At 54.3% G+C, this 27457-nt stretch overlaps 5 protein-coding genes across 5 annotated transcripts; 2 read left to right on the top strand and 3 right to left on the bottom strand.

Moving 5' to 3' along the window:
• Positions 1-8005: 8005 nt before the first annotated feature.
• IUM83_06617 (uncharacterized protein) lies at positions 8006-8308 on the bottom strand (the record flags this gene model as incomplete). Its single annotated transcript, XM_067930842.1, has 1 exon — positions 8006-8308. The coding sequence occupies one exon, from the start codon at positions 8306-8308 to the stop codon at positions 8006-8008; it is 303 nt and encodes a 100-aa protein (XP_067789661.1).
• Positions 8309-9566: 1258 nt separating this feature from the next.
• On the bottom strand, positions 9567-12852 carry IUM83_06616 (uncharacterized protein; the record flags this gene model as incomplete). The annotated part of the gene is made up of 2 exons (XM_067930841.1): positions 9567-10192; positions 12129-12852. 2 exons carry the CDS (start codon positions 12850-12852, stop codon positions 9567-9569), a joined length of 1350 nt encoding a protein of 449 aa, XP_067789850.1.
• Positions 12853-13102: 250 nt separating this feature from the next.
• On the top strand, positions 13103-19980 carry IUM83_06615 (Chromatin assembly factor-I; the record flags this gene model as incomplete). The annotated part of the gene is made up of 3 exons (XM_067930840.1): positions 13103-14215; positions 16599-16742; positions 16870-19980. 3 exons carry the CDS (start codon positions 13103-13105, stop codon positions 19978-19980), a joined length of 4368 nt encoding a protein of 1455 aa, XP_067789660.1.
• Positions 19981-21008: 1028 nt separating this feature from the next.
• On the top strand, positions 21009-21410 carry IUM83_06614 (Cytochrome c oxidase subunit 5B, mitochondrial; the record flags this gene model as incomplete). The annotated part of the gene is made up of 1 exon (XM_067930839.1): positions 21009-21410. The coding sequence occupies one exon, from the start codon at positions 21009-21011 to the stop codon at positions 21408-21410; it is 402 nt and encodes a 133-aa protein (XP_067789655.1).
• Positions 21411-22056: 646 nt separating this feature from the next.
• IUM83_06613 (NLP2 protein) lies at positions 22057-23640 on the bottom strand (the record flags this gene model as incomplete). The annotated part of the gene is made up of 1 exon (XM_067930838.1): positions 22057-23640. The coding sequence occupies one exon, from the start codon at positions 23638-23640 to the stop codon at positions 22057-22059; it is 1584 nt and encodes a 527-aa protein (XP_067789855.1).
• Positions 23641-27457: the final 3817 nt, after the last annotated feature.

The following is a 27457-nucleotide window of genomic DNA, read 5'->3' as shown; positions in this document are numbered from 1 at the left end:
TGAGACCGCAAATGCCAAGCTGTGACGAGGCCGATTCTGGAACGGGGTTCAAAGGGTCATCCGTCACAGCATCAATGTGAACCATACCGTGCGACGCCGTCAACTCTGAGCACACGATGTTGTTCACAGTCGCAGGAACTCCCGACCCGTTGAACGTCGACCGCCGATACACGACAGCCGAATCTGGGTCGTTCAGTCTTTTGCGCTTTGCTTCAACTCCGAAGTGGCGCTTCATGGACGACGGTATCGAGTCGAAGTACGCCAGCACAGCAGCGTACACCTCCTCCAGCGACGTGTGCGGGATCTCGGAGATGAAGACGCTCGAGATCAGCGTGCAGTCCTTGCCACCGGTGATGTTGATCTGCGACAGCGGCATCACAGGCTTCTCCGTGGCACTGCCATCCTCCTTCGCCAACGCCTTGTCGATTGCTGCCTGTGAGAATTTGTCCACAATAGACGGCAGCGTGGCGAGGGACCGCTCGTTGTGGGCTGTGAGCATTTTCTCGCGCTGCGCAGTGTCCGTCCCAAGCTGAGTGTCGAAGTGCAGCGCCTCGTACATCTCGTTGCCAATCGAGTGGAGAGGGGCAAGCAGGACGGCAGTTTGCAGCGTAGCAAACAGAAGCTGTTGATGTCGAAGTAGCTGCTGGAGCTCCTTGTGTGTTCTCTCAGCCATGGTAGCCGCGTGCTTCTCTCGAGCAGATTGACGAGCTGTTGACAGTGTGTGTTCTTCAGGTAACTGCTCTGACCACTTGGACTGCAATCCCTGGAGTTCTTCCTCCATGTTCGCCACTTGAGCTCTCAGCATCCGAATTTCGTGCGTGGCAGTAAGGGGAACGTTGTTGGGGTCACGGGGTTTGCCGCGCGGGCGACGACTAGCTCCCGTAAGAGCGAGGATGAGTTCTTCGTTAGTTTCGGGGATTTCGCTCAGGCATCGACGTTTCTTGGGGACTTGAGAGTCGACTCCTGGTTCCGGATAGCTATGAGATCTGCGCGGCGAGCCGAGCTTCTGTGGAGGGGGCATTAGGGCCACGTTGGTAGGACGAAGGCTCATGAAGTCTGTGCTGAGGAGGTGGGGGCGATTCGACGTCGGAAGTCGAGCGAGGAATGGCCTCCAAGACTTGAGTTGCGTGCCCGCGTGTCCACAACCCGCCACGCAAATCGCCAGGGGGTGCCGCCAAGTGTTCGGCTGCTTGAAGAATGAACGCGCCGGGAAACGACTTGGTGTCTCTGAGTCGGCTTACTGTATGGTGTCTCTCGCAGTACAGCGCTCCACGCAACGTAGCACCGCACGGTTTTGGCGGACGCAAAATACCAGTGCACATTGTGCACTGCACAAGCAGGCTGGGCAATTCAAATGCAATGATCAGAATCGGGCGCTTTTGTCTCATGAATGGGACCACATTATGTTTGTCATTGTATAATTCATGGGCTTGAACAATGCCTTCGCGTTTAACTGGACAAACTGCTCGCTGCTGCACCGTATTAAACATGCCAAACGACTTTACATGTACCGCCTCGACAAAGCCTTTACAAAACATTAGCGCGTAACTTAGTACTTGTCGACCTTCCTCGCTCACCTTGTCTCCTGACAGCAGCCTTCTTGTTGACTAGCGTTTTCCACGCAGCACCGCCGCAAAAAGCTGTAATATTAAACGCTGCACCACTACACGGAATAGCTGGCGTTGCCCTATTTATTTAGTGCATTCGTTGTGCGACTGGGAATACAGAAGGTGAGGTGGAAATACACTGAACATGACAACTAATGTACAAATACTACATTGCAGGATTATGGGCGGGCCGACCAAAATCCCAACACGCTTAAAATTTCCCGCGAACACGCAATGCTGCGGATATCGAGCTCTGCGCGGTAAGCTTATACCCGACGACTACAGTAATATTTCTAGCACATTTACACGACGCTGCCTTCCGCTTTCATGGGCTTGCTTGCTGCTGCTCTTGGAGGTAGCCGCACACTGCAGAGGTGATCAAGTCGCCATTTAGGATAGGCCGGATGATCTCCAGCTCCTCCTTGATGGTCGGATCGTCAGGCAGCAGGTTGTATCTGTAGACTACCAGCCATCGCAGTGTCATGGACACGATCTTATCGGTATCCGGGTCTTTTCGAGGGGTGACGGTAATCGCATTGAGCCCGAACTGTACCACATCCTTCGAAGACACGGGGTGAAGTGGGTCATCCGTGATGGCATCAATGTGGAATATGCCGTACGACTGCGTCAGCTCCGAGCACAAGACGTGGTTCACTGACGCTGGTATCCCGCTCCCCTTCAGCTTCAGGCGCCAATACACGGCCGGCGAGTCCTTGTCATTGAGTCTTGTGCACAGCGCATCGATGCCAAAATGGCGCTTCATCCAATTTGGAATGTCCTCGAAGTATCTTGAAATGGCCTCGTACACCTCCTTCAACGAGGTGTGGGGGATTTCGGAGATAAACACGCTCGAGACGAGCGTGCAGTCCTCACAGCCCGTGATGTCGATCTGAGAGAGTGGAGTCACGGGTTTGTTTACGTCTGCGCTCCTCCTCTTCGAGGCGACCCTGTTGATCGGCCCCTGTACTAGTTTGTCCACAAGCGAAGGAATCGTAGCTAGAGATCGAGCGTGGTGAACGACGAGCGCCTTCTCCCGCTCCTCAGGATCTCGTCCAAGGTGTGTGTTGAAATGAAGCGCCTTCAAGATGTCCCTCCCAATGGAATGCAACGGCGCACGCAAGAGGGCCGACTGCAAAGTCGCGAACATCAACTGCTGTTGGAGAAGGACTTCCTGAAGTTCACTTTGTTCAGCCTCGGTCTGCACCACTTGGTGCTTTTCGCGTGCCGAGCGTTGAGCGATGCTTAATGTCCGTGGGTCTGGAAGCTGTTTGGTCCACTTGGACTGCAATCCATGCAGTTCGTCCTCCATGGTCGCTACTTGAGCTCTTAAGAGCCGAATCTCCTGCGTAGCGCTGAGAGGGGTTTTGCTCGACATCCGAGGCCTGCCACGCGGACGCGCTTCAGGAGCTGTAGTGAAGCTGCGGATTAAATCATCGTGCACGGGTCGTTTCTTCGTGCTGCTGTCAGAATCTGTTTCGGGGGGAGATGTCATGGGACCGCTGAAATGCTCGAGCTGGTCGAGACAATGGGGAGGAACGCGCGAGACTGAGCGTCAAATGAACTGTGATCTCTGGCTGCAGGAAGAGAGAAAGGGTTGGCTATCAACCGAGCTGAACAGCTGCCTCGCCTATCTACGGCATAAACCACCGACGGCGCTGCGGCGACCAGATCATAAGGATCTGGGGCGTTCAGGTGTTTCTGGTGCTGGTTACCAGGCGATTACAGTTTTGCTGGATATGTACTAGTAACCAGGCAATGCGACAACACTAGACACTCTTCTACGTTGTCGAGCGTCGTTCCTTACTTACGTGCCAGGCACAATTCCGCGAAACGAGCAAAGCAGGTTCGGCGCTTTCAGCACTTGTTTGGGTTTGATTTCGGATGGGATGCACCAGACAGAGCCTACACCCTGACCTTCTCCTACTGAAGTCCTGGCTTCTTATGTCTTCGTTCTGCGTGTTCATGCTCTTCAGTCTGGAAATGATTTGTGTTCCGACTTTCCGTTTCCAGGTTGCATATAAGACTTCCGTTGTTTGCCAACCACACAGAAAGTCGCAGTGCGTTCAACGTGCAAAATAGTACGTACAACTTGTTTGTTACAAGTGCAAGTGCGGTGGTCCGGTTGCGAGGAGTAATGCGCCGCCCGCAACTTCAGCTGTCGACGCTACAACTCGTGCTCTCTGTTCGCAGCAGCGAGGAATTACCTTATCTAAGTGCAAATCTACTTAGGTGGAATTTCCATGTGTCTTCAGTGGTCGCAAATAAGTGAATACCTAGAAAGGTAGAAAATAATATATTCTACCTACCTAACAGTGAATGCTAGGTACAAGTTTTCTGCATCTATCGTAATAATACTTCGATGTAATATCTTTACTCTGTTTAAGATTAAGAATATGGTCTTGGCGACTCCCATCACACAGCTTGATAGGGCGACAAAATCTAAATGACTATCTCCAGATCAGTTTTCCATAGTATCCATACAACTGGAGATTCGGCTGACGTCTCGTCTCGATTTCATTATCGCATTTAATTAGGTAGCGGCGGAGGTAGGCAGGTCGTGAAAGTCTTTCCCATAAAGGCTTTTACAAACATAGCTACATTGGTGCGGTGCGAACTTAACAGATTTAGTAACGATTCCAATACGAAGTACTTTGTTAGGCACCTAACGGAAAATGCCAATTAGTATTGCGGTGCCAAATAGAATACCCCCGGTAGAATCCGATAATTATTAGTCAGAGGAGCACATTGCCGACGGTTTGGGCGAACATAGTAGCCCCCGCATGCGTTTCACGAGGCGTGTTTGACTATACAATTCCTATTGTACCTACGCCAATTAGTATACCTCACGTTGGCATCCTAGAGCACGACAGTCGGCACTTGCGCTGCGGAAATATTGTCAGTTTTCAATTCGCTGTCAACAACAAGCACCTGCACCAACCAACCAACGTCACCATGCCTGGATCCCGCCTCGCCAAGACCATGTCGGAGAAGAAGGAGGTCGTCACGTGGTTCGAGGAGCACCGAGAGGTCCCAGCAAGGGCTGCCACGCACTTCCAGAACAAGCGTGGGTGGAAAATCTCTGCGGCTCAAATCCGATTTTGGTGGAAGAGAAGGAGTCACTCAATCAATGTGCCTGACGACGTTGTTACTCGGTCTGTGGCAGCGGCAGGATTCGCTCCCTGTTACCAAGATTGGCACATCAGTCGCCATGACGTCTACGGAGAACTATTTTGCCGCAAGTGGCTCTCTCGCGACGATGATTCCCATGACAACGATGTTGAAGAGGGTCTTCTCGAAAATCTGGACGAGTTCACGATTTGGGACTCCGAGGATTCCGTCTAGGCAATAGTTTACCTCCTCCTAATTGTGTACCTTGTTAAGAATGAAGTGTGTTCAATTCGATTGTATACAGTGCACTAATTGGCATTTTCCGTTATATGTACCGGAAGTACGTCTAAGTACATAAACATTCACTTGATAAGGTAATTCCTCAAGAAGCAGCCCCTCTCACGGTCCTGCCCGCTTGCACAAAGAGGACCGTCTGGCCAGCTGAACCTAACGAAAAGTTTGGTGGTCGAGTGAAAGAGTGATGCTCTGATCCATTATCTATCAGTTGCAACGGGGTTGCCGTCGATCCTGCCGATGTATCGCCGCTCTGACTACATGTAAGATGCGCTGCGTGGAGATTTGAAAGGAACGCAACCAATCTGACGCAGCACTCAACTCTAAATACCTTACTCTGAATTTACCAGCCCAAAGACTCAAGATTAAGTATCGTCGGGTTTATAGAGCTATAATATAGCTATATTATAGTGTTGCTAGTTTGAGAGGCCAAGAATGTCTTATATGTTTGTTAGTTTGCGAGGCCAAGGACACCGGGCTGCTTCTCCTGGATGTAGTCGCACAAGCACGAAGTGATCAGGTCGCCATTCAAAATGGGACGGACGATCTCCAGATCCGCCTTCAGCGCAGGGTCGTTCGGCAGCAAGCTGTAGCGATACACAGCTGCCCATCGGAGCGTGATGGACACCGTTTTGCCAGTTGTCGGGTCCTTGTGAGGTGTAAATGTCAGTCCACAGATACCATATTGCAACGGGCTGGCCCAAGGGATTGGATTCAGCGGGTCATTTGTGATGGCGTCCATGTGAACCATTCCATGGGACGGCGTGAGCTCAGAACACACGATGTGGTTCACGATCGCAGGTAGCCCCACGCCATTTAGAGTCGATCTCCAGTAGATTATCGGCGAGTCCGGCCGATTGAGTCTCGTGTGCGTGGCGTCCACGCCAAAGTGGCGCTTCATCCACATCGGGATGGAGTCGAAAAATGCCAGCACGCCTGCGTACACCACCTCCATCGAAGTGTGCGGGATCTCCGACATGAAGATGCTCGAGACAAGTGTACAGTCTGCGCAGCCCGTGACTTCCAGCTGAGAAAGCGGTGTCCTGAGCTCACCTCGCTCTGCAATGTCCTTCTTGATGGCGACTCCAGTAATGTGAGTCATGATCGATGGCACCGCGGTGAGAGCCCGCTGGAAGTGTGCCTTCAGTATTTTGTCGCGGTCTGTCGGGTCACGACCGAGATGCGTGTCAAAGTGAAGCATCTCGTGGATGTCCGCCCCACGGGAGTGCAACGGTGCCCGGAGAACCGCGGTCTGCAACGTAGCGAACAAAATTTGCTGCTCCAAAAGCGAACGCTGCAGTTCACTGCGAGTTGTCTCTGTCTGCATCTCCGCGTACTTCTGGAAGGCCGAGCGGTATGCTGCCGCCAACGTGCGTTCATCCGGTAGTGTCGAAGTCCACTTGAGCTTCAAGCCACGGAGCTGTTCTTCCATAGACGCCACTTCCGCTCTCAGCATTCGGAGCTCATGAGCAGCACTAACACCTTGTTTGCGGGTAGTTTTAGGTCCTTGCGCGCGAGTTTCGTTCTGTTTGCAGAATGCGTCGTTGTCGGAGTGGGAGGACCATCTACGTTTCTTGAGGTCTCGATCGGCGTCGGATCTAGTCGAACTCCTCATCAACAACCCCAATTGAGGGACCGTTGGTGGAAGAACGGCGCTCGACGGACAGAGGCTCATGAAAGTCGGCGCTGGGAGGTGAAGACAATGCTTGAGCTTCAGGGAGCAAACTAAGAAGTGTTTCTCGGTAAGAATGGCGACGATGGTTGTGAAACTGTGGGAACACCAGCTGATCGTGCCATACATGTAAGAACATGATAAATGCATGCATTCTTGTCCTCAGATTCCGAAGGAATGCGTAGAGAGAAAAGATCATATGTAAATAGCTGTACCTTACGATCCATATCATGATAGTTATCCTCGGTGTGTAGCTACATTCAGAACGTGGAGCAGCAAACATGGCGTGCGTAGAGTTATCATGATATCATGATAACACTGATAACTCTATCATGATAACTCTACGCACGCCGTTTTTGCTGCTCCACGTTGTGAATGTAGTTACACACCGAGCAGTGATCAACCGCCATTCACGACTGGCCAAATCCAAGTACTTAGTATTAAAACTGATGGATGGGTGATACGCCCAAGGAGCTCTAGCAACTATCCTCTTCTCCATAGTCGCCGGCTCGTGGGCCTGTAGCGCCGTGCACGGCAGAACTCCGCGACGATGGCAGCACCGCTTGTTTATTGTTCGGGCTAGAACAGCATGTCGACGTTCTTGACGATGATATGTTCTTGGCGCCGTCGAGGTCTCGGTCCAAGTTGCAGACATGGTGGACCCCCGTTCGGACAGGACTACGTCGTGGGGGCACCAAGTCGCCGTCGTGAAGGTCAGTTGGGGAAAAAAGCAACGGACGACCCTCAAGCGAAGGTCTCGAAACCATTCCAGCAGAGATCTCGAAACCACGCGACGATCAGCAGTAGGCAGAGCAAACCAATCCTCACAATACACACTTTGAAATCTACTCTCTTCTGTTCAAGTCGTTGCCAAGAACGTCTATAAGTTCAACTTCGCCTGGCGGGGTCCCCTCAAAGTCTCCCGCCTGCATCCTACACCTACGCTTCCACGGAACGGTTTAGATCCGTGACAGTCCATGTCGGGACGGCGGAACGCGCACCGGTACACCTCGCTCTCGACATTTTCCTTGTCCTTGCCGCAGTTGAAGCACGTCTTGATGTGTATTCCTCATCGCAGGTGGCCAGCCGTCCACCGGCTCGCTCCATCTTGTACCGCCGCAGCTCGAAGCTGAAGTGGCGGAGACCCAGCATGCCGCCCGGCCGTGGAGCTCGCTACCTGCCGCGCCCCTGGAACTGGCTGAGCGACTCGGGCGTGCCATCCGCGGCTGTCTCTTCCTCGTACTTGCGCACGTCTGGAACGACGGCAGCTGGAACGTCTTGAAGTTCGCGGCGATCCAGCTTGCGATCTTGTGGTGGAAGTCGTTCACGGCGTTGGTGTGCCGTATTTCTCTCCGCGACAACTGCGTAGACGCTGTTCTTTCGATTTGGCCACCTTGACGTTCGCTTTCTTGGCTGCCTGAGCGTTGGCCGCCTTCTGCTTTGTGTGCAGCTTGTCCGGGTGGCGCGCCTTGACCGCTTTTTTGGCGGCGTTGTCCAGCCTTGTCAAGCGAGACTTGTTCTTGTCGATGGCGCCGTACCGGTGCTTCAGATAGCCGTTATCCGTCACGCTGAAAGTGAGGCTCTGCGTGTCCATGATGGTGCCGAACTTGCGCATGGCGGGGTTCATTCCGCCCTCGCGGGTGTCAGTGCTCTGCTTGAACTCCTTGTGCGTGGAGAACGCGAGGTATTAACGTTAGTACTTGCCCCCGCGCTCGCGGATGAGGTGGGCCGAGTGTTCGGGGGTCGGCACGGTGTGATGCCCGTGGCGCCGAAAAAATTCTGGACCAACTTGAAGCCGTTCTGCTCGGTGGTGCGAATGGCTATCGAGTTTGAGCGAGCAAGTTCGCTGCAGAAGCCGGGCACCGGGAAGGTGGTCTTCTTGCCCTCCCTCTTCATCCGAGAGAAGTTAGTCCTGGACTCCTGGACCCGCTCACTCTAGTCAGAGCGTCTTGGGACACCGAACAGTCAGTTCGAGTTACTCCAGGGAATAGGGACTTCTCGTCGATCTCACCATGGTCTGCCGCCGTTTCCGAGCGTGGCCGCACTAGACACGGTCTCTGTCGTGGCTGCCTTGGTGTGCGATGCTGGGTGAACTCCGATGGAGTCAAGAATTACGCGTTTCAAGCGAAGTCTGATGCGAAAAAGCCTCTCGCCACCGAGCCGGCCAGTCTCTCAGTCAAACAGTTTCTGATCAAATGCTTTGTCCTGGCCCCGAATTCTGTGCCCCTGGGGCTGAAGCTGGTCTCGAAGAAACGGAATTTCGTCGGTGTGGGCAGCTCAATTCTACAGCCAGTATCTGTTTCCATTCCCACGTGCTGCTGCTGACCCGGGATCGCTGCGTGAACTTGTGACGAACACGATTAGAAGCATGGATGCATCTGCACTTCGCGATTCTGCTGCGGAGAACAATGGTATTCCCGATAGTGACCTTCTTGTTCCAGTTTGTTCAAGGACTTGCAGCGAACACCATGTCGCATTGGCGGAGTTCCCGCACATTTTCCCGTCGACATTAACAGGTCGTGATAGCTGTGAAGGTGTTAATGCTTTTTACCTGAACGGACGTTAGCGATGGGGGCTCGAGGTCGTCTGAACGAACACACCACCGGCCGTACGCCTCGATTCGCTCCAGGTGGTGAGTATGCGGCAATTCCAGTTGCGTCGCGATTCGCCTGATAACGATACTTCGATTCCAGTTGCGTCGCGATTCGCCTGATAACGATACTTCGAGGAGTGGGTTGACTACTACTGCTGTCACACAGTAGTGTTTGTCGTGGAATATGAACTGCTTTCACGCTCATTTCGTTTTCTAACTTACATTAGCATTCGTTACTTTCGACGTCCGGCTTAACGTGAATGAGGACGTTTGGCACAAATCTATTGAACTGCTATAGCCCTTCAAAAATAGCAGCGCTAGTCATCGAGGAAGAATTGCCATCTTGCTGTACATCTTGGAGTATGTTGTAAAGCAGAGCGAGAGACGCAGCCCCTTGCGGAGCATCGCTCTTCCAGTTGCCATCCGTGTTTTCTCCCAGCTCGCCGAATAATTCTAGAACAGCTCCATCCGGCATTTTGAGGAAGTGGCGGTGTAGCTCCCGCGAGCCGTCGAGTTCAACGTTGTACACGGCAATATGCGTGTTGGTTTCGCGGAAGAGTGGATCAAGCGGATCCGAGAGCGCGTACTCGTGGACAAACACCTTGCGCTGCGTGCCGCGCGGACCTTTCCAGCGTGTGGCTTGAGTACACACCGTCTGTAGTTCCTGAAGCGATATCTCTGCGTCATGAGGCACGAAGAACGTGTCTTCGTGGCCGTGAATGCGGCGATACACGTCAAGCATTCGACCATTCATGTGAATGTAGAGCAGGTAGATGTACAACCCCAAGAGCGACAAACACGTGAGAGCCACGTACAGGATGACAACAATGAAAATACCGACGAGACCACTGCCCTCTTGTGCCTGGAAACGCACATACAGCTTGAACCAGTCGCCAGTGACACAGGTGCAGCCAGAAGCTGTCAGAGATACTGCACACTCGCTAAGTTGAGAGCAACCGTAGTGATGTGAAAGTACGTCGACTAGGAGCACTAGGAACGGATCCAGTACGGTGGCGATCCCAGCACAAGCTACGAAGTTGGAGCCGAACGCTGGTAGGTCTCCTACGTAACGCTGACCTACGGCGGCAGCTCCAGATAGGAAGGCAAACATCATCGTATTTCCTAGCACCCCCAACGCGAGCAAACCGATTTCGACGTGCGTGGCGACAGTCTGCCACGTATACTTGACAACACACGTAGTCCACTGTGGCTGGAAGTCGTACACAGGAACGCGGCTGCCCCGCAAAAAGAGCCACTGCGTCAAGTAGTGGACGTACAGCCGAATCCAGCAAGAAAACAGCAGCATAGCTATAAGCCTCCAGAACTCGAGCGTATGCCAGTTCGAAAAACCCAGATCAACCAGCAGCTCATGCTTCAGGTAGTGCATTTTTCGTTGTGCGTGGAATCGTTGATGGCGAGCCGTCTCCATGGAAGCAGCGGCATTCACTGAGAAAGTGTAATTCTCCACGTCTAGCTGTTGTCCTCGTCCAACTAAACTTGCATCATCGCAGTCTTCGGGTATTTCCACATCTTGATCGATACTGTCAAAGTGATCTGCGACCCGCACACCGTCAAGGCCCAATTGTCGACTGCTAGCCTGGCCCGACAGTAATCGGGCGCTCCCGTTCTGCATTTGCTTCTCTTCTTCAACTGAAATCGTTTTGTGAAGATGCCTGTGATTTTGCTGCATTGCCACTGCGTCGCCTGACTAATTCATTCATCGAGTTGGCAAAACAGAGCATCGTCATTGTCAGCTTTTCGGTAGCAATTTGTAAAGAACTCGAAGCACTATCACGTACGTAGACACGCGTCTTCCTGGTTTGACCGAAGCTAGTGAGCCATCGCCTCCACCGCCACCGCATTGGAGACAAAAATCGCGGAGGTGCTTTAGCCCTCTTTTTCTTGGTAGTCGTAGCCTCCTCCTCGTCCACCAACAAAGGCGACGCTGAGGAGTACGGCTTCACGACCCCAGCGCCATGGTGCTTACCGTCGCTGCTCGCGTGTGCAAGCTGGGATTCTTCGCCGCTATCTAGCAGCGCTCTATCGGTGCTTAATTCGCCATTACTCCGTCGATGAACGGGAGATTGCGACCGCTTCCGAATTGTCTGGTCGGCATTGCTCGGTAAAGTCGACATCTTACGCATATACCTTTGGTGGTTGTTTTCCACCTCTGGTAGCATGAGTCGTAGCAGACCACCACGCTCATCAATCTCAGCATCGAAGCCATCGTCACCGGCGTGTTTTTTCCGAGGGGATCGATGCAGCAAAATGGCAGGAGGCTTGGGGAGATGGTACACTTGGAGATAGAAATTGCAGAGCCACGAGGACAAGTCGTGCTGGAACATTTTCTCCATGTCCTGATACTTGTCCATCGTGTGATCCATTTCACCGCGCAGTAGTGGTAGCTTGAATGTCCCCTGCACGACCTGGAAATCCGGCGTGGTTAGAGGCAAGGCTCCCCAAGCTACGACGTGGTCGGTTTGCATTGCCATAGTTTGGTCTAGGAGCTGACCGCCTCGACGCCGTCTCCTCTTGGGCATGGACATCACATTGCTTCCGGCATAAGCCGCCGCTGTCGCTTGGGATAGCAGGAACAGCTCGAAGATGAGAGTGTTTCCTGGTCGAAGCTCCACTTCTGGCGGGCAAACCACGAACATGTCTTGATTCACGACAACCTCCGTATTGTAGAAGCGCCCGCGGTGATGAAATGGCCGCGTGAAATTAGGACGACCCACTTGAGTTCTACTATCGCTGGTCGCTTCTGCTGTCGGCGATAATTCTGGATCCCAGTTCGTCCAATGTAGTGCATGCCCGCCCAAACGATCGTACAAAGTCGCCACCATAACGTACTGACCTGGCGGCAATTTATCCTTCACAGCGTTCAGCATCCTTCCTCTAATGCGAATTGTCAGCGGTATTCGAGCCCATTCCACCCGGTACCGCTTTCGACTCTGTGGCACGCGCGACGGCATCAACGCCCCATAAAGCTGTTCTACTCGAGCCTCCTGCTTCTTCAGCGTGTCCGTCAAATGTGTTTCAGCCTGCTGAAACACGTGCCCAATTCTTCGTGCGCGTAGCTGCATGGCTTCAGCCGCTTGTCGGTCTTTCAGTACCAGCTCAGCATGTCTCCGTCGTGCTTCCTGCAATAATCGCTCTCGAGCCAGCGCTTCTTGCTGCGCTAAGTGAATCTCGCGCTGGCGATATAAGTTGCTCTCCAGCTCGGCCTGCCGGAGCCTCGCCTCCTCCACCTGCTGCTCTCGCTGCTGGATCTCTTCAATAGGCACAGAACCGACCACGACCTCCGCGTCGGGGATCACGACCTCGAACTCGTCGAGATACTGCGGGATCTCCCGGTTCTGCAGCTGACTAGACAGTACGTCGATGATGGAGTGTGCATCGTGATCCCGTGGCGACCTCAGCTCCTCCGGTACATTGCTGCCGTCCACGTCGTCCCACAAGGAGCCGTAGTTGTCTTCCACCGCTGCATCCGATTCCGGTCGATTATCTTCCTCCTCAGCCTCCACATCCCCTCCTGCGTCCGCCTCACTGCCGCGTAGCCGGGCGTAGCCTGGCTGCATGGCGGTCCGCAGTCAACCCCCTTCACTACAATCCATAAACAGCAACTATTGCGCTAAACCGAGCACTAGCACTCTATTTCGGACGAAAAATTGCAACAAAACTGCAACTGCAACTAGTACCCCCCTGCGTGACACATGGCTACATTTGTCTCTTTGGCACGCACCGGTTATCTACCGGTAGTATTCGAATATCGTCCAATCAGCGTCGAGCTGGACCATGCCACAGTTGCTGACACCACCCAGAGCAATAATGGCGCGGGGTGCGCGCGGCGTCACCTGCCGCGAGTGCGGCTGCCTCAACTTCAGCTCGGAGCACGACGTGTGCGACTCGTGCCGCTCCAAGCCGCTGGCCTTCCGCCCCACGGCGCGGCGCGTGGCCGCCTCCGCCCTCTCCGCAGCCGCCAACGGCGCCTCAAACAGCAGACGCAATGAGGACTCGCTCGCGCAGTCCAAGAAGCGCAGGCTCGAGGACAGCAAGAACGCCTCAAATAAGCGACACGCTGAGGACAAGCCCAAGCCGAAGCCCAAGCCAGCGCCGGCCAAGGCCAGAGCCAAGACGCAGCCGGACGTGATCGACCTCATCTCGGACGACGAGGAGGAGGACGACGTGCAGGTGCAGAAGGTGGTTCAGCAGAGCCTGGAGAGCCACAGACAGGAGCAGCAGGGCAGGAGCAGGCGGGAGGAGGAGGCCCTCAGGAAGCAGCTGCAGGACGAGCAGCGCGCGCTGTTCCAGAGCCGCGTGTTCCCCTCGACCACGTTCCGAGAGAGCGACTTCCCCTCGATGGAAGCCGGCGCACTGATGAGGAAGCGCGCGGCGGAGAGGGGCGTGGCACAGTCGCAGCCGACGAGTGCAGGGGCGGCACAGGCGAAGCAACGCGCGCACACGTCGTCGGCGTCGCAGCCGGCGCCTGTAGTTGCTAGGGATGCGAAGGAGAAGCAAGTACATCCGAAGCCTGCGGAGCCGAGACCACCGCCTGCAGTGGTGGTGGACAGGAAGGGGGCGGAGAAGGAGACACAGACGCAGACGCAGAAGGCAGCGGAAGAACTCCGGAAAAGACAGGCGTTGGACGCGCGGCCGGACTCGACAGCAGGGAAACGTGTACAGGCTACGGTTGATGCTAATGCATCTTTAGTTGTGAGCAAATCGAAGGCGGTGGAGGAAAAGACTGCCGAGAAAGAGGACCCGCTCTTCCAGTCTCGGGTGTTTGAACCCGTCGAGTTCCAGGCGGCGGACTTCGTTACTGTGTTCGATGGATTGGCAGTGGCCCGACGAAGCCACCCACCGACTGTGCACTCGGCTGTCGCAGCTGGTTCCAACGCAGCAACTTCAATGACGGTGGGATCGGGTGCAGCAACGGCACCGGTGAGTACGAAATCGAATGGTGGAATACAACTAGCTCAAGCCTCAACCGCCGCTATGCCACCGTTGCCGTCGACAACCAAGCCAGCATTTATTAGCGCCGTTGCAAAGGATACCACAGAAGCAAAAGCAGCCGCTACCCTGGTCAAACCGAAATCGCAATCTGCAGTATCAACACCCCCCATAGTGGTGTCGACAATAGCACCTCCCGTGAAATCGAGTTCTACATCCGCACCCCCGGACGCAGCTAATCCGGCGCCGAATTCAACTACAGCGACAGGATCAGTAGCGACAGTATCATCTGTCGCATCGAAGCGGACATCTAAGGTACCGCCGACTACAGTTCAAGCTAGCTCAGTGTCTGGTGCGGCAGTGGCAACGATAACAGGTGCAGGGGTATCCAAGGCAGCGGCAGTACCGTCAACTTCTCCACCAGTATCGGCTCCAGTGGCATCAAGACCTGCTCCTTCGGTTTCTACTACAACAAAGCCGACCCCGACGACGACAGCCACAGCTCCCAAGGCACCGTCGTCGGCACCAGCTTCTGCTACAAACGCTTCTCAGACAAAAGATGCATCATCAACCTCAGCGACAGATTCTGAGCAGACCCAATCAAATGGTAATGCCAACGTGCTGTTACCCAAGAAAAAACACCCAGAAGCGGTCCCGACCGTGGGTGAAGAACGGCGGCATTCGGAGTCACCAGCTGCAGTCTTGTCGGAGGTTGACGGGGTGGAGTTTGTCAAGGTTACTGCAGCGCCTTTTGAAGTCGTTCGCGATGTACCTGTTGAAACCCCCGTGCTTGGTTACTGCAGTCCAGATTTTTTATCGTTTATGCGTGAGTGTGGCGGGGAAGATGTTGACGAAGAAGATGATCCCGAAGAAGTGAGTCGATCACAGCTGAAACTTTTGAACATCGTGGATTTGACGAATTTGAGTGATTCGGAGGGCATTGATAGCGATTCGGAATCTCCAGCGCCAACGCCACGCGCAGCCACGGCTGAGCAAAAACACTTACCTATGGATGACCAAGTTGGAGGTGCTGGCCAACCCACCCCAGTCGCTGCAACTCCAATTGTATCCGGAAAGGGGACGTGGTACGTCCCGACCCTCGATAGCGAGCCCAAACGGACAAAACCGGAAAAGGTTATGTGTGAACTGTGCGAGGAAAGTGGAGTGCCGTCCAGATTAATCCGCTGCCCTACGTGCACAAAATATTACCACAAGAAGTGTGCGAAGGAAAATGGCGACGAGAATATCTGCTGGAACTGCGAGCTTGGCTCGATGATTGACGACAGCGAGCTGGATGCTGAACACGATAAACATGACAGTGAATATCTAGCGTATTTAAGAGCTATACGACGCGCTTCATCGCCTGCTTCTGGAGAAGACGAAGAAGAAGGAGACGAGGAGGAGGAGGAGAATGAAGAAGATGAAGTAGAAGAAGGTGGCGAGAATCAACAGGACGGAGACGAAGGCGCAGCAGACAGTGAGAATGTTGAAATGGCTACTACCGAAGAGGGTGATGAGGCCAAAAACCCCTTTGCAGAAGGGAACAGCTCTCATAACCCAGGAAAACAGCGATGGATGGAGTTTATTGGAGGCGCCACAGCGGATATCGACGCTACTTTTCACGAAGTTACAAATCGTATTGCTGAGGAACTTCGTGACGAGGAGAAAAAACAGTTGTACTCTCGTGGTTTCGTGTCACGGGCGGAGTTTGAGGCGCAGATGACCGAGGTGGAGGAGTACTACATCACGGAGGAAGCTCGGCTGCAGCAACTGGAGCGAGAAAAGGCAATCGAAGCTAAGAAGGCGGCTGAGGCTAGAAAAGCCCAGGCTGCGGCGGAACAAGCTGCGGCAAGTGCCGCCTCCAATAGAGATCAGCCAGCCACTGGTGATGCAAGTGCGACTACCCCAGCTCCAGTTCTTCCCACTGCAGTCCAAGCTACCACCCCTAGTGCACCAACTAGCAACCCGCCTCCTCCCAGTACAATCTCCACCGCCGGGAGTGCCGGTCCACCCAGCAATGCACCCGCAGCCGCACCAGCAGCACCTTCAGCAGGCCTAACAGCCACTCAGACCGCAGCGACCGCACCGTCATTCACGGCTTTGCCGACATCAGCATTTGCAGCCGCATTCAAGGCCGTATTTTCGCGACCAAAGGCTGCCGGAGCTCCACCGCGTGCTCCCCAGCCATAAGGCCGTGTAACCCCAAGATATTAGTCGTCGAGTTCGTGGTCGAGTTAAACGTCGAGGACATTAAGCGTCAAACACTCACAACTATCTCTATCTAAGTTATCTGTGCGTCAACTTCAACTGTACATGTAGCCAAACTCTGCAGCGTTGGAACTCTGTACCACACGTCACTCTAACGCGGGATCAGTCACTCTTCCGCGATCCGTCGTCCTTGGGAAAGCGCGCCAAACGCCAAAGCGCCAAGCCGGGAGCCTCTCGACGTGAAGCGCCTGGTGTCTGCGCGGCGTGCCCAGCCCCTCCGTCGCTCGAACCTACAGCCAGCATGGTGGAGGTGCGTCCCAGCTGCATTTCCGTCCCTTTCTCGGGCTCTAAAGCGCTCTAGAACGCGCGCTACAACGCTCAACACGTCCCTAGATGCTAAAACTGACCTTCTGCCTGTAATTCCGCCGCTAAAACAGCAGAAGAAGGGCCCGCGACAGGCCTCCATCTCCTCCTTCTTCTCGCCCAAGAAGGTGGGCGAGAACGAGGCGGAAGCCGAGCCCAAGAGCGCCGCTGCCAAGCGCCCTCGAGTCGCGTCGCCTGCTGCCAAATCGGAGGCCGAAGCGGCTAATTCCGAGGAGAAAACAGGTAAAACGGAGGAGACTCCGCCCAAGAAGAAGGCAGCAGTTGCCAAGCCCAGAGCTAAAACGCCGGCCAAAGCGAGGGCCAAGGGAAAGACCAAGGCGTCGCCCAAGCCCAAGCCGAAGCCTAAGAAGCCGGCGGCTCGCTTCATTTCTCCCCATGCAGTGGTTGATGATGAGGACGAAGACGACTTGGATGACGACGAGGACGTGTTCAGCACGCCCGAGGCCAAACGAGCTCGTGCTGAGCTTGAGACGGGTGGGGAGACGGTCCCTGCCGGAGCCCCCATCTCGGACGACGCTATTGTCAATGAAGAGGACATTGTGGACGTCAGCGAAGAAGCTGGTGCAAATGCAAAGGGAGAAGATGAGGGAGACGAGAAGGAAATTACGGAGGATGTAGCGGCTGAAGAGAGCGTCGTTGATCTTACCGCCGCGTCCACGTCGGCGGACGAAGGTGCTGCTCAATCTACTACGGAAAATGGTAAGGGACAGGGCAAAGCGGTCAAGTCGCCCGCGGCGCGAGCGAAAGGTACTAAGGCAGCGAAAACACCAACTAAGCGGCAACAGAAGATGAAAGAGAAAGCTGCTGCAGCGGAGGTGAAGGCTGCGCCGGTGGAACCGTTGGATCCTGCAACCCAAGCGCGCGTGGACACTTATAAGCTGAAGACTGATGAACTAACAAAGCAGTTCATGGAGTTACTGCAATCCAAGCAAGAGAGCGACACGGTCATGCAAGACATATTTGGTGCTGCGCTGGATATCAACTTGGATATTACTGTCGACCAGGACAAAGCAAGACAAGCACTATCTGAAACGTGGCGGAAGCTGCACGATCAAGCCAATTCCGTTAGTAAGACTGCAGATGAAGCTACGACCTCATCATCAGTCGAATTTCCTCACGAAGTGAAGTGTTTCATGGTAAAGGTTCTTCAAGGTCGGACTGTCAGTCTCTCGGTGGTTTCTGGTGAACTTCTAGCCTCATTTAAAAAAGAGGTCGAAGCAGATGACGTAGATATGGAAGTGACAACGGAAGATAACGGCAGCACTGATACTGGAGCAGTAGACCGAGCAACAGCTCTTGCGATAGAAATGGAGATTAAGATGCTCGCTCAGCGCACGGCTCACGGTGTTCGTCCACCGAAAGCTAACGTATTCGAAGACACAAGCGCCGATGCATTGTGGGTGTGGGAGGTTGGCAACCCCGAGAAGTACTTCGTGGATGACGCCCAAAAGACTATTAAGCGTATGCGTAAAAATCGCAAACGCCTTGGCCAACAATTAAAAGCTTTGGCGAAGGTTGTCCAACTTTTGCATCAGAAGCCAGTAGACGAAGCAAAAGTGAGCGCCGAGGAGGCGAAGATTGGAAAGTTCGGCTTTGCGGTGGATGCTGAATTGCAAAAAGCAAAGGATCGTGAAATGAAGGAACAGGAGAAACTTCAGGCTGCTGAGGAAAAGAAGCGGCATGGACTGGAACGGAAGCAGGCTAAAGATGAAGAGAAGCGGAAGCGTGAACGCGAAGAGGAAGAGAAGAAAGCCGAGTCTTCGAAGCGACAAAAGCAGTTTGCGTCGTTCTTTGTTAAATCCAGTTCCGGATTAGACTCTGCTGCAGCAAGTGGTGCTGGTACTAGCGCATCCGCTATCGACATGACTGGCGACCAAGATGCAGACAGTACCAGCGGAGTGTGTGAAAGCAGGAGAGCGAAGATCGATCGCATGGACGCGGCTTTTAGTTTCTTGGGATCTAGCGGGGACACATCGCCTGGGGCATCGAACTCTGGATCTCACAAGTCAATTTTCTCGTCATTAAATGACAGGAGGGGTGCACCCACGAACACAGCGGGCACGATCTCTCCAGAGGGATGGAGTGCTCAGCGTTTCCGTGACCCGAAGCTAGGTGCGATGAAGTTACTGCAGTTCTATGAAAACGTACGACCGGCGTACTACGGTACCTACAGCACTCGAAGCCGCGTTTTCCGTGGTGGTCGGCGGCCGTTAGCACAGTATGCGAAATTCGACTACTCCGTAGATAGTGACGATGAATGGGAAGAGGAAGAGCCTGGTGAGAGTTTGTCCGATGCCGACGACGACGCTGACGAATCTGACGAGGATAATCTGGACTACGAAGATCAGTGGCTGGCTTACGAGGATGAAGTTGACTACATGGACGATGCTCCGGCAGACGATGATGAGAGGATGGATCGTGCTGAGCGACCATCGTCACCAACAAAGCACAAGTTGCCCTCGCAGCTTCAGAAGAAGCGGGCCAAGGTCAAAACTGTTAAGCCAGCAAAGCTCGAGCCCCAAATCGTGGGTCCGTTCTGGTGTAACCAGAGCGGCACCGCCACATGTGCCGAGGCTCATTTCCCGGGTCTTGTTGGAGAGCTGCTGTGCGATCCTGTATTCGAGTCGACTCTAATGCGAAAGGCCCGCGAGTATGAGGAGGAGCAGAAGCGGCTTGAAGCGTTGCGGCAAGAGCAGCAGCGTAAGAAGGAGCTGCAGCAAGAAGAGGAAAAGAAGAAAGCCGAAGAGAAGAGAGCGCAGGAGGCGAAGGAGAAGGCTGCAGCTGTTTCAACTACAGATCAAGTCAAGCCTGCAGGTCCCGTGCAGCCAGTGAAGTCCGCTGAGAAAGCGACCGTCAAGACAGCGAAGGTAGCGGAGAAGTCCAAACCCTCGAAGGCGAAGTCGCAGAAGACCGCGCCCCCTAAGGCGAAGACACCGACGAAGCAGCCGGCGGCTGTGTCTGCAAGCACAACCCCAGCCAAATCGAACCTGCCTGCTGTGGCTACTACACCGTCTCCAGCGAAGTCGGTGAAACCTATAGATTCATTCTTCAAGAAAATGGGGGGCCCCGTGCCAGTTCCACCGCAACAGCCACAGCAGTCTCAGCAGCAAGACGAGCAGAAGACGCCCAAAGAGGGCAGCGTCGAGGTGATTTCGGTGGATTAGCTGGTGCGCTTTCCAATGCGCCACCAGTAGATGACAGTACGACGATCTGTGAAAGTTGCGAATATAACTCACTGCTCGGCAGTGTAATGCACTCAATCGCTGTCGATGGGGAATCCTCAATGCGCACACGGCGATGCAATGTTGAAGCGAGTGTCGGGTGTGCGTTGTGGTGGTGCAGCCTGACCTGTACCAATTCGGTGGTACATTGTGCCCGCGATCGCCCTTTTTACCCGACTTTTCGCACGTGTCTTTGTGTGAAACCATTCCTTGGATTGAGCATTTCTAACGCGTTTCTAAAGGGAAAGACCCAAATACTGCCAACACAACTGGGCGTTCCACGCGGATATATTGCATGTCAGGCGTTGATAGCAGAGCGTGGAAGGCTCATGGAAGCAGAGTTTCTTCGGTATCGGCTCCAATTTACTTTTGCTTTACTCAGGATGAACGGTTTCACATTTCACCTATTCTTTTGGTAAATATTCCCGAAGTATGATTATCGTAGTGTTGATCGTCGGGTGTTGCGTACTTCTCGCAATAGGAAGCGGTGGAAGAATTGGTATCAAAGCGACTCCTGCACGCTAGGTAAACGAGTATCGCAGAGGGACACCGTAGTTTCGTCCTGAGTACCGCAGACTAGGTAACGATAGCATTACTACTACTAGTAGCTCCGGTCCTTCAGCCGTGGCGCCAATTGCCAAGGGGGACGGTCGCGTTTGGAGCGTCCAGTACGCGCATCGTAATATATAAGTCGGTGCTGTCAACAGTCGAAATGAAGGTGATCGTACCGATGATCCTGCCTGCAGTATCTGGGCAGCACATAGCGCGCGTCATTCACTGGCAAAAAATTGGGTCTGTTTTTCATTGGTCGCTTCCGCCCCATTCTGGCGGTGGTGGTCCGTTTCTATCGTATTTCTATTTCTAAGCGCGTGTTTTTCCTCCTCGCGATCTCCACCGCTCAATCAGCGCGCGCCTCAGTTCGCTTTCCCTGCCCCAGCCGCCAGTCTAAAGCCCGCAATTGCAAGCCCAGCATGAGCCTCGTGACGCGCGTGTTCGCCCCCCTCCGCCCCGCCGCCCGCCTGGCCGCGCGCGGCTTCGCCTCCACGGGCGGCATCCCCGACGACCTCGAGCACGCCGTGGGCCGCGAGCGCCAGGAGCTGGAGGCCGCCGAGGTGGGCGTGACGCAGTTCAACCGCGACCCGCTCGAGTCGGACGAGACGCAGGGCAACTCGAAGGACGACCCGATCCTCGTGCCGTCCTTCAACGACGTGCGCACCGTGGGCGTGGCGCACAACGACGCGTCCTACGTGTACTGGTTCAACATGGAGAAGGGCAAGGTGCACTACCTGCCGCAGATCGAGAAGTACTTTATGCTGTACAACCCGGAGGAGCTCGCCAAGCTCGTCAAGGAGGTGGAGGCCAAGCAGCACTAAACCTTCGATCCCACCGCCTCTTCGTGAGAAGATGACGAAGAGGAAGAAGAGAGAAAGCCAAACTCTTGAGTGACAAATGAAAACCCCCACAGAAAAAATGATAACTATTTCGCCTCTTCTCCTTCGTTCGACGTGTCGACCACAGTCCTGCGCCACGCACGACTGGGTCTCCATTCTGGTGGTCACGGGTAGTTGCTGCCTGGGGGTTCTGAGGCTGGTGGCATTGTTGTTGTGCGCACGAAGGGATGCCGACGAGTCAGACTTGACGCTCAAACGGCTGCGCAAGGACACGCAGCGGCGGTGACAGCCACAGGTTTTGCTGCTGCGTTGCTTCTGTGTTGGAGGACGGCGGGGTGGCTCTGGAGGCGATAGCAGCGCAGCCGGCGCCAGTCCTCGCGATGAGCTCCAAGGGGATGTTCGTCTATTTTCCTCGCTCCGCTCCTACTACGACTAGTCAAAATCGAGATCCTACAACCGAGTGCTGCTGTGCTGCTGCCCCGGGGCTGTGAACGAGCGAGACCGAGCGCTCGGGCAAGAACCCGCGCGCCCTAATACGCCCACGTCGCTCACGCAAAACTGTCTAAACGCGCACGCCGCGAGTGTGCCGCGACAACGTGTCTGCAATCAATGCAGCAGGCTGTACCAGCTACGGCGCAACCTGTTGCTGCTGAGGCTGTGCCTGCTGAGAGAAGAACTGGAAAGAGGCTGGCGGCGTCCCCTGCTGCGCGAATGGCTGCGGCTGGAACGTTACTGGTGCAGCCTCCTCCGCCTTGATCGTCGTTGCGCGCGACGGCAATGGCGGCAGTGATGCGGCTCCGGCGTTGGCTCCATGGACCCCCGCTACCGGCTCCACCTGCGGGCTGCCGTTCAAGATCATGGCCATGGCCTCTCCGTGCTTCGTCGGAGGCTGAGCCTCTTCTGAGTTCCAGGACCCGTTGCTCGCGCAGTCGTCGCTTGCAGGAGTCATGACAGTGTTGCTCGACGCCACGCTCGTCGTCGGACTCAGCATGGATGCCACAGGCTTCTCACTGGACGAATACTGCGTGTGCACCGGGGCTGGGTGGTGATCCTTCAGCACTCCATCGGTGTCGAACGGGAAGCGCCCAGCAAATTTCAATAAATACTTCTGGGCGTGAGTACGCGTCTGCACTGCGCTACGCGTCATGACCACCTGGGCCACACGACGCCAGTCCTTCCCGTACAGGCGGATGCCCTCCAAGAAAGCGGCGTGCTCTTCGCTGGTCCAGCGGCCACCCTTCGACGGACCAATGGTGGACGTGCTCGAAGTTGGCGCTGGGTGTGGGGTACCAACAGCCAAGCCCTCCATCTTGACTGTAGGCGTTACCGGGTAGCCCTGCAAGGTGGCATGGACATCATCGCCGGGTCGTGGGGTCATCTTGGGGGTTGAAGACACGTGGTGAGAAGGAACTCGATGGCCGGAGGACTCGCCGTGCACCGAAGACTCGCCGTGCACCGAAGACGGCGGCGATGTCTTGGGACGCATGGAGCTGTCTTTGTTGGGGTCCGCAATGACGGACTCGCGCTTCATCTTCAAGTTGACGATCTGGTCGCGGTACTTCTCCCGTTCGCTGCCGTGTGCGCTGAGCATGGCGGCCTCCATGGACGCTATACTCTTCGACAGCGAGCGGATCTGCCGGTGCGGCCAGCGCTTGATGCCGTTGCGGCGACAGATCTTCTTCATGAGCGTTATGCAGATGCCAAAGTCCTTGGCCACATCGATGATCGGGCGATCAAAGTGCGCGCGCAGCTCCTCAATCGAGATGTGCTTGGTGACAAGACTCTTGACGCGGTTGCTCTCGTTCCGGAAGCGGTGACTAAAGCCGGCATCATCCGTGAAGTCGAGCTTGCTGCCTTTCGGACCATCAAAGTTGATCTGCTGCACGCGGTGCACCTTTCCAACTCCGCCGATGGCGGTGAAGTGGCGGCGGTGCTCCGCGTCTTCGTCGTCGTCCGAGTCGCCCATATCATCGTGGTCCGAGTCGGGAGAGCCCGCCGCCGTCACGGCACCAGAAGCACCGCCACTGCCGGAGAAGCCCTTGCTGAGACTTGTGAGGATCATGGCCGTCTCCTCCGGGTTCAGCCCCGGAGCTTCAACGTCCGACTTGGTCTCCTCGGCCTGCACCTGCACGCCGCACGCGCCGGCGGTGCCCGGCGCCACTACGCGCTCACCGGTCACCGCGCGGCCCTCGGCGTCGCAAGCCATCCCCATGCCGCTGCCCCAGCTTGCCTGGCTTGGTGCTCAATTGCTACACTCGGAGGAAATGCTCGTGGACGCTGCCTCGTCGCAGATCGGCGATGGCTTCGGTCTGCACGAACATTTGGATGTCAGTTGATGCAAGGGTGTAGCCATCTCTTGTTCGTCTACACTTTTTGGTGTGGCAGCTGTGTGGCCCAGCAGACATCAGTCCTCTCCCCCTTTGAGCTAAAAATAGCTTCTGGGCATGAAGGGGCACAGAGCTCACCTATAATAACTGCTGACCGTTGTTACTGGTGGGAAGCAGGCCGTACCTGGTTGGCTGAGCTTGGGTGCACGTGCGCTGTGCTGCGCCTGTGCGTCGCTTCGAGATCGAGTTGCTGCGCGCGGCGGCGTCCGATGCTGCCAAGCGCTCTGCGACTCTCTGTGTGTGGCCTTTGGAGCACCCACCAGTGGATCGACACGAGGTTCGAATCGTCAATGCGCAGCGGGAGGGGGAGGGGGAAGCAAGTAACGCTTAAGTAAGATAATTGCCACTTGGACTGAGTATGATGTAGCCGATCGTCGATTGTGATTGGACGACTTCGGCAGGAATTATGTTTGGAAGTGCACGCGAAAGTGGTGTGTGGTACGCTAACGCTACTTCTGCATTTCACATTTGAAGAGCAAACGCAGCGGTGCAGGGCTCTCTCTCTGACAACGCTGCAGCGACCACTGCATACGTGTATTGATGTCACTGGGGTTTATTGGTGATCCAAGGCTGATCGCGACATTCATAAAATGTTTGCACAACCGAGATCAAGCTGCCCTCCAACGTTTACCTGGGCTAATCGGGTGGATGCAGTCAGGAGATGCTACACCTGAGGCAGCGCAACACAAGATCGCAGTACGTTTGAGGTTCAACAGTCTACTGGGATCTGGTCTTCATGGAAGTTTGTGGTCTCATTGTGCCAACAAAAGGCTTGCTACTGCACTCTCTGTACGCCTGACGGTGTTTCTCTAACACGAGTTGTCGAGCGAGACCCAACGTAGTACCTACTGCTGCACTGGATCAATGGGGCACAAAAATGACCTCTGGACATGGCGAGTGGTGTGTGAAAGTTAAGTTAGGTTAGCGCATGCTTGGATCCCGGCAGTAGTGCGTGTTACGGCGAGGGCCGCAATTTCCTGCAGTTATCGACAAGACCTCTTTCGCCAACTTGAAAATTCTTCGATGTCTTCCTTCACGCGACGACATCATTCGTTATTACATGTATTTTGCCCTTGTCGAAAGCCTACAAGGATATATATTCGTCAAGCGCGGCATAACGAACCTGAAATTGTCGTGCTTGGCATAAACCAATTCGAGTTCATCAGAGTCGCGGCGAAGGAGCGTGCGGAGCGTCTCATCCAAGAAAGTATTGACAAAGGTATCGAGTTTCTGTTGGACAGTCCCAACACCAAGGTTTCTAAGAATCCGAACGGTAAAATCGTGGATCCGACGACCCTGAACAACGCTAGCGTCGACAACCCCGCTTATGTGGAATACATCTTCGCTCCCGTGTTGGTGTGCGCGTCTGTGGACATCCTGGAAGAAGCGATCGAGCTCATCAACCGCTACCGTACGACTACGACACCTCGATCTTCACGTGAACTGAATTGCGCCCTTCGGTGCTGCCGCCCGCAAGTTCGAGCACGAGATTGACGTCGACATCAAAGTGCCGATAGTAAAGTTAGGACCGCGGTTACATGTACAGAGAAAGAAGCACGCTCCGACAAATATGCTGTTCTGCTGCTGCAGAGATCCGCGCGCCAGCTCTCTGCAAGTCCGAAATGGAAGTCGAAAACAGGACGGAGCACCGGTCCCAAGCGATGCATCCAAAACACAACATCCCATGGGAACAGTGCCTACTTGGCACTTCAGTTGCTTATGAACGATTGGACAGCACGGCGCAAAATGAAATGGTGATGTGAATGTCCGCAGAAGGATCGACAGAGGCAGTCATCCAACGAGGGCCTGGTTTTACTTGGTTTGCGCTGAATCGACACTTTCAGACAAGCGTGATTGTGCTGGGCAAGCATCAACATTGTCGTCCAGCAGTGAGCAGATCTGATGAACGTCACGCGAACACCATACACTTTCCTCTCATCTAATTGAGTGAGGTTCGCAGTCGCTCTAATAAAATACGCCAACAGAAAACTTGACCGTCAACGCGGACAAGTAACTTGATCTGCTCACCTTCCAAATGCTCTCGCTGTAAAACCGTTCGTCTGTCAATTTCTCGTCGCTTGCACTACCAGTAGTCCGTGACTTATCATCGTAGCTCTTCTCAACAATCTCCCCCTGCCACTGCGCTTACTCAGGTGATGCCGTGCACTGGCTTTATCTCGATACACCAGTGGTTCAACCTGTTGATTCGTCGCTCTGACCGATAACCAATCATCCCCTATTCTATTGTACCGGCCAAAAAATGTGAACCGGGATTTGTAACATGAGTGGTTTCTGGGTCGTATACGTTACCAATATGTGCCGACCGAAGCCGTTGTTGCCCACAAAATGACCCCACGGTTCTTGTCGATCTAGCATACTACATTTCACCTCAAACAAGCGTGTCTAGCGATGTAAGTATGAGTCCCGGTCAATGTTGCCAGCAATTCATCCTCCACTTCATCACCGACAAATTGTACCATAACTGATGCCGTAAGCCGAGTATAAAAAGCAACAGCAACACAGCATCAAACTATAGCGTTTCAGCTTCATAATGAGTGCACGTCGGCTGAAGTTGGGCGAGTATTGACACCAGGAGAGCTTCTAGTCTGCCAAGACTTTGCTTCGAAGTCTTGTTATCGATAGGTGTCGTTAATACGGTAAAATATCATGTTGGACATGGACAACTACCGCATAGCCCCTGTCCTAAGCGAAGTTTTGTCCTAAGCGAATTTTATTATAGCCAATGAAAACAATGCATTGACACCGCATGTCTGTAGTTAAAATTCCATGTTGACCAGCTAATTATAGGCTGCCACCAGCCATTCGTTCTCAGTGTTCAAAGTGCTATGGGTAGACCACACACCACAGGAACCGGCAAAAAGCCAAAGCGCTACACCCGCATTGCAGTCGACTATACGCACAAGCGCCGCCTTCTCGAATTCCTGGCTGATGGCTATTCTGTAAACGAAGCTATTGCACACTTCTACCCAAATTGCAGCGAGTCCGATACTCTGCGGAAACAGAAGCGGATTTCAAAATGGAAAAAGCAACAGGGTCACATTGTAGCGGTCTGTGATGAAGGAAAGGGTCACCTCAAGAATCTACGCTACAGTGGACAGGGCACCGTCCTCTCTAGTGACGCTGAAGCTGCTATTGTGGTGTGGATCAACTCTATGCGTAAGGATGGCTGTCCTGTTTCGTGCCAGATGCTTAAGTACAAGGCGCTGGAAGTTGCAGCCGACGAAGGACTCTCCCTCGCAATTTTCAAGGCGTCTCATTCATGGCGCCGTCGGTTCATGCGCAGACACAAGCTATCTATTCGAGCGCGGACTCGCCAGGGCCAGACCACGCCAGAGGACGCAGCACTCGCGAAGGAGAAGTTTAGCAGGGAGGTACGAGCTGCAATCATTGAGCACGGAATCAGCAACGTCTACAACGCTGATCAAACCGGTAAAAACAACAACTACATAAACCTGGGTTTTGTTAGCTACACTAATCGATGTGTGTGTGTGGTGCTGTTCTAGCTGTCTTCTTCGAGTACCTACCTAGAAAGACTATTACCAGCAGAGGAGCTAAGACGGTTTGGGTCAAGTGTAGCGGCAAGGACAAGGAGCGTGCCACTGTGATGTTGCTGGGCGATTG

Source organism: Phytophthora cinnamomi, assembly GCF_018691715.1.
Source record: "Phytophthora cinnamomi strain GKB4 chromosome Unknown Contig50, whole genome shotgun sequence".
Classification (NCBI taxonomy): Eukaryota; Oomycota; class Peronosporomycetes; order Peronosporales; family Peronosporaceae; genus Phytophthora; species Phytophthora cinnamomi.
This window is presented reverse-complemented; position numbering and strand designations above follow the sequence as displayed.